Here is a 6,680-nt window from a genome sequence, read left to right as displayed (position 1 = left end):
CAAATGGGACAACTCTGGGCAACTCGACGCCACAGGTGTCAAGAAGTCATTAGTCCTAACAGATCGCACTAACGATGGAAAGGCTTCAAACTTCTTTCCTTTCACTCTGGTTTCAACTTTGCTTCTCTACCATTGTTGGGTAAGTTCTGGTAAACGCCTGCTCTCCGAGCGCCGCGCACTGTTCACTCGGCAATTAACCAAACCACAAACCAAGATCACAATGATTAAAGCACAAATCTGAGTAAAAAGATAAAGAAGAAAAAGAAAAAGGGATCGGGAGAACTTACCGAAGACGGTGTTGACAGGGTTCATGGCGACCTGGTTCTTGGCGGCGTCGCCGATCAGCCGCTCAGTATCAGTAAACGCCACATAAGACGGCGTCGTTCTGTTCCCCTGATCATTGGCGATGATCTCGACGCGGTCGTGCTGCCACACCCCGACGCAGCTGTATGTGGTTCCGAGGTCGATCCCGATTGCTGGTCCATCACCCTTTCCGGCCATTACACTAACTTGACTCAAAGAATTGCAGAAACTAAAGTTTTTTAATTGTATTGAGGCTTTTGGTTTTGCAGAGATAGATTTCGAATTGTCGAGGCCGAGAGGAGTCGGGGGATGTTTATATAGGACCAAACAAATCTTTTTGGAGGGAGAAGGGGCTGGAAGGTTCGAGTTGATCTTGGTTTAAAAACCGTCTGCAAATTAAGGGCCGGCGCTCGGAGAGCAGGCCTTTAACAGACGTTGCCCCATTGTTGGCCTTCTTCTTCTTCTTTTTGTGTTTTCTTTTTCCTGTTCTTCAGACCTTGCTTCTTCTTTTTTTGCGTGGTTTTCGATGGGTTCACCAGCCTCTCCATCTCTTCCTCCGCCATCAATATTTCATTGGAAGTATGATGTGTTCTTGACTTTCAGGGGTGAAGACACACGGGAGGGTTTTCTATCCTATTTATACCATGAGTTGCAAGTTGTGAATAAAATTCAAACGTTCAAGGACGACACACAGCTTGAAGTTGGTGCGCCTATTTCCCCAACAATCCTGAAGGCAATCGAAGAGTCAAGGCTTGCAATTGTTGTTCTCTCGGAAAACTACGCTTCTTCTAGTTGGTGTTTGGAGGAACTTACAAAGATCTGTCACTGCATGGAGGACGGTAACAGAATTCTACCACTTTTTTACCATGTCAATCCTTCTGACGTACGAAAGCAAAATGGGAGCTTTAAAGAAGCCTTCACTAAGCATGAAAATGATGGGAGAGACAAAGAGAAGGTGAAGCAGTGGAGAGAGGCTTTAGCAAAAGTGGCAAATTTCTCTGGGTGGCATACACTGAATTATAAGTAATTAAGTTTTAAATATCATATATGAGACCATTATAAAAAACATTTGTCAAAAAAAGGTTTTTAATACTTCTATACATGTTAGATTTATTATTTTGCTATCATCTGACACTTATTTCTTGTTTGTAGGTCTGAAAGACAACTTCTGAATGACATTGTGACATATGTACATAGTAAGGTAAAAGCACCAGAAATTGAGCTTACCTACGGCGAAAGGGAGATACGGTTGCCCAAGTTTGTGATGTGGAAAGCAAAGTACAACAACAAGTACTTGAGATTAACGAAGAACGATCCAGGCTTAGCAGGGTTTATAAAGTTTAATGGAAATGAAGCTACGAGCCCGTATGCAATGTTCGAATTACAGAAGGCAGAGACTGGGAATAGTTTCGTGCACATACGATGTTGCTACAACAGTAAGTACTTGGTCAGATCTAATACATTACGCTGGATTGTTGCAGCGGCTGAAAAACCAGAGGAAAACAAATCTAAAATCTCATGCACGTTGTTCGAGTTGGAGCCGGTCGACAAAACTGGAGGACTAGAGTTTCGATTTCGCCATATTCAAATGAGAATGTACGCATGTTTGATGACGAGGGTTGATGTTTCAAAATATGGAGGCTTATTTGGAGATTCAAATTTGCCGGACAAAGATGAGTGTGATGTCTATACATTGGTTGATGGGGAATCTGGTAAGCTATATAATCAGTAGTCACAAAGCTAGGCAATAAATAACGTCCCAGCTAGCTATATTATACCTATAGCACTGATCAGGCACGAAAACCTTGCATGTCCAATTTTTTTATATAATATATATATGTGGGTGTGTGCAACATATACTTATACAGATAATTCAGAATTTTTTCAAAACATTTGAACTCTCTCATCTATTGTTAGTGTAATTTGATTATTGATAGATAGAAACAATTATTAATATTTTTTAATTTAGATGAATAAATAGGTAGTTTATTAGATTTTTTCTAGGTTTTTTTTGTATTAAAGTAGTAGAGGACATTATTTTTGAATCCCGCCTCACTTGAAATCTCATGTTCGGCCATGCCTATTAAATTAAGCATATAACTATCAAAACACGAGAGAGTACTGTTCATATTGGTTGAAGTCAACCACGGTGACTTATTGTTGATTAATTTAAATCAAAAATGTTTTACTTTTATTTAAATTATTAAAGAGCTAAGATCACCTTGGTGGATTTTCATCCAAAGAAAATACAAGATTTTTTTATTCAAAAAACAGCCCCTAAAGTTAGCTATTATTGTGGCTTTGTACCCGAAACATATTGTGGTACTTTGTTATAATTGTCAATCGAATATCATTTTCGTCAATCTAAATATGTGTAGAGTGCATCTATTGTCATTAAATATTGATTTTTTCCACCCAAATCTGAAAATATTAATTCTCTCTTCTTGTTGAAATTTTTTATATTTTATGTTCAATAATCATACGTAATTCTTTATTCAAATTATAAATCATTATTGTTTAATTAATAAAATCTTTATAATACCATGTGAACATCAAAAAAAACAAATATAATACCAAAATCAATCTTCTTTTCATTTCTCAAAGTTGATAATTAAAAACTTTTTTTCTACAACTCAAAGTGGTTAAATTATGATTTTTTGACATTTATATTAGATAAACACTAAAATTTATATTTTTAAAATAATAAAAAGAAATATTTGAGAGAAGAAATATATGAATCCGATTAATAGAATTATAACTGGAACTTTATTATTATTTTTGTATTGATGTAAATTAATTGAAAGATTTTCTTTAAAAACATTATTTTTCAATTCGGTATGTTATATAAGAACATGCTTGGAAAAAGAAGTGATAAAATAAGAAATTTAATGTTAAATTTAAAAATGTGGGGTGAAATGAGTAGAGAGCTAATCATGAGGTGACAATATATAGCCGCACCCTTTTTCTATTGTAATTTAACTTCGATCTCTTTATCTAAAGTGATTGTATATATTTAGAATCATGTTCTTAATTTCACCTTTAATTATTTCTTATAGAAAGAAGTTATCAATTATTATTATGAATATTATGCAGTGTTCTAAAAAACGGTCGCCTAGGCGCTAGGCAGCAGCTTACCGTGTCATTTCATGTCACTTCGGTCATGCTTGGCGGTCGGGAAATTAAATGGGCTTCGATGGTCAAGATTGTTTGACTTAGAAATAAAACACAAACACAATATTAATTTTGAAACAGAAAACGATTTGGGCATTAGGGCTTGAAATCAAAGGACTTCAGGAAAGATTTAGAAAAAAAAAAGAACTTGCATTTGTTTTAGAATTTATGTTTTGTTCTAATATTATTATATGGATTTTGGACTTAATTTATTTTGATTTTAGATTATTTTAAAAATTGATATTGAGCATCATTATATATTTTCAATTATACAAATACATGTAAAAAATAAATAAATATTTAATAATTTGAATAAGTCTAGGCAGACGGCTAGACAATCTCGTAGGCGCTAGGAAGTAGCTCTCTCTTTTTTGAATCTTGATAATATATATGAATTATTTCTCCTCATGAGATATAATTTATATTATTCTTTTTTTATGAATTTATTTATAAATTTTATATTTTGGTTTTTCTAGACATAGAATGACAACTATGTTGCTCCACAGATAAGTGACACATACTAACATTTGAAAGACATACAAATGTTACAAATGATCGGGTAAATTTACAATATTTGAATATGTAAACATCAAATGGACAATTTCCAATATATCATGCATGATGTAGACTAACAATTGTAGCTATGTTCAAAGAGTGTTTTGGTGGTTAAGCAATTAAATCAAGTATGTTCGAATTAAATCCTTTTCACGTGGTTCATTGTTCATGTCCTTTTTTTTTTCTTCAGCTTACAAGACAAACACGACGGTGGTGTTGCCAAGGTTTGTGGCACTGAAAGATACGTACAACAACAAATACTTGAGGGTTAACAAAAAGTGATCCGGCCTTACCAGCAAATTTTATCAAATTCGATGGAAATGTAGTTATGAGCCCGCAAGCAAAGTTCGAAATAGAGATGGCAAAGAGTTGGAATGGATTTGTGCACATAAGATGCTGCTACAACAATAAGTACTTGGTGAGAATGGATAATAATCATAATTGGATTGTTGCAGTGGCTGAGAAACCAGAGGAAGACGATTCCAAATTCTCATGCACCCTATTCGAGCCGGAGCCGTATGACGAAAGTGAAGAACAAAAGTTTCGATTTCGCCATGTCCAACTGGGAATGTATGCATGCTTGTGGAGGGCTGAAATTCCGTTTTATGCAGGTCTATTTGGAGGTTCAACTGAACCAGATATAGACGCGTGTGATGTCTATACAGTGGTGAACTGGGAATCAGGTAAATTGTAATAAGCAATTAGTAATAACGAAGCTAGGCTACGTATAGCTAGCCATATTATTATACCTGTTAAATTACATATCTAAGTTCCATCAAATTATCTTGTGTTTTTCCTTTCTTGGTACATATTTTATGTAATAGTTTCTTGTACGTATTTTCTACAGCAAACAAGACGAACGAGGTAGTGGTGTTGCCAAGGTTTGTCGCACTGAAAGCTACATACAACAACAAATACTTGAGCTTAATAACAAATGATCCAGCATTGCCAATAGCGTTTATCAAAGTTTGATGGAGATGGTTCTATGAGCCCAAATGCAAAGTTCGAAATAGAGATGGCAAAGAGTTTGAATGGATTTGTGCACATAAGATGCTGCTACAACAATAAGTACTTGGTGAGAATGGATAGTAATCATAATTGGATTGTTGCAGTGGCTGAGAAACCAGAGGAAGACGATTCCAAATTCTCATGCACTCTGTTCGAGCCGGAGTCGTATGACGAAAGTGAAGAACAAAAGTTTCGATTTCGCCATGTCCAACTGGGAAGGTACGCATGTTTGTGGAGGGCTGAAATTCCGTTTTATGCAGGTCTATATGGAGGTTCAAATGAACCAGATAAAGATGAGTGCGATGTCTACACGGTGGTATCGATTGAGACCAATCAAGGATAACAACAAGGGGTGTTTGTGTATTTGGTCGCATATGAACTTCTATTTCCTATAAGGGTCGTATATTTGGAAGGTTGTGAATTGTTTATTTCTTGTACTTACAAATTAACTTTTATATCCTAAACGTGTGCATTGGTGATGGGGATGTTCACATACCTCAAGCATAAACTACACGTTACCAAAGAAAGCATAAACTTATGAGTTATTGTTTATTTCTTATTGTTATCGTTGCTACTATTATGTGGTTTGAACCTTATTTTTGATGTTTTGATTTGCCAATTCAAATGAGTAGGATAATGCTATTGTGTTCTTTCTCGTGACGCCCCCAGAACAAGCGTAGTGATCAATCTTGTGGCATCGTGCGTGTATGGCAGTCAACCTTTTGAGGAAGACAATTTTAATAACTTGGTCCTTGATGATCTTAAACAAGGATTGCTGTTAAAGCACCAAGTGGATGAACTTAGAGTAAACATCAATCGTTGATAAAGCACGGTGTTGATAACTTATACAAATTTTGGCCAAATTCATAATCAATAAGATATTAAATTATCAAACTATGTCAAATCAATGTGCGAACCAAAGTCTATGAACAATGGTCTAAATAAGTAAATATCACTTATCGGTATCGTATCGGTTTCGAAAAAAAAAATCAGGGATATATCGAGATATATCAGAATATATCGGATTTATCAGATTTACTAATTTTTAATTAAATTTAATATATTTATGAATTTTACTACAAACAAGTACTAAATAAAAATACACAAATAGTTTTAAATAATAGAAAGAAGTGCTTAAATAAGGATTGAGATAGACAGGCAGTGATTTAGCTTTACATATAAAGTTGGAGGTGTTGCTTGATTTTTTGTTTTCTCTGATTAAAGTTTCGACGTTCGAATATGAATATGAAAATGAAATTCTTGCATTATAAGAAAATGAAGTTTTTCACTGCTTTGAGGTTCAATTCATTTTCATTTTAAGTTAAGACATTTTTTCTTTCCTCGAAAAATTAAAACGATAATATTATTTTTAAATAAAATAAAAAATATCCGATATATCAGGTCAAAATCGGGTTAACCCGATACATCAGATTTTGACCATGAAATTAGCATTGACCGATAACTTAAAAGGATATAGATGATATCGTATCGTTTTTAAAATTTACTGATATTTAGAACAGATTCTATGAAACATGAACTATTCAAGTATTAATTCGTAACTAAGAATGCCTTGATGATTTTTAGTTTAGATAAAAATTTGCATGGTTGGTTGAGACGTGAATATGAGAATAAAAAGTGGGTGA

At 34.4% G+C, this 6,680-nt stretch overlaps 1 protein-coding gene across 1 annotated transcript; it reads left to right on the top strand.

Annotated features, from left to right (window-relative positions):
• The first annotated feature begins 756 nt into the window (after positions 1–756).
• On the top strand, positions 757–5,602 carry LOC126791088 (uncharacterized). Its single transcript, XM_050517497.1, has 4 exons — positions 757–1,326; positions 1,456–2,015; positions 4,220–4,712; positions 4,877–5,602. Exons 1-3 carry the CDS (start codon positions 830–832, stop codon positions 4,309–4,311), a joined length of 1,149 nt encoding a protein of 382 aa, XP_050373454.1. The 5' UTR covers positions 757–829; the 3' UTR covers positions 4,312–4,712; positions 4,877–5,602.
• Positions 5,603–6,680: the final 1,078 nt, after the last annotated feature.

Source organism: Argentina anserina, chromosome 1, assembly GCF_933775445.1.
Source record: "Argentina anserina chromosome 1, drPotAnse1.1, whole genome shotgun sequence".
Lineage (NCBI taxonomy): Eukaryota > Viridiplantae > Streptophyta > Magnoliopsida > Rosales > Rosaceae > Argentina > Argentina anserina.
This window is presented reverse-complemented; position numbering and strand designations above follow the sequence as displayed.

Bases quoted from the DNA above. Each gene is read 5' to 3' on its own strand.
- LOC126791088 (XM_050517497.1), top strand. From the start codon at position 830: ATGGGTTCACCAGCCTCTCCATCTCTTCCTCCGCCATCAATATTTCAT. The intron at 1,327-1,455 runs GTAATTAAGTTT...TCTTGTTTGTAG, and splicing joins TGGCATACACTGAATTATAA to GTCTGAAAGACAACTTCTGA. The intron at 2,016-4,219 runs GTAAGCTATATA...TTTTTTCTTCAG, and splicing joins ATTGGTTGATGGGGAATCTG to CTTACAAGACAAACACGACG.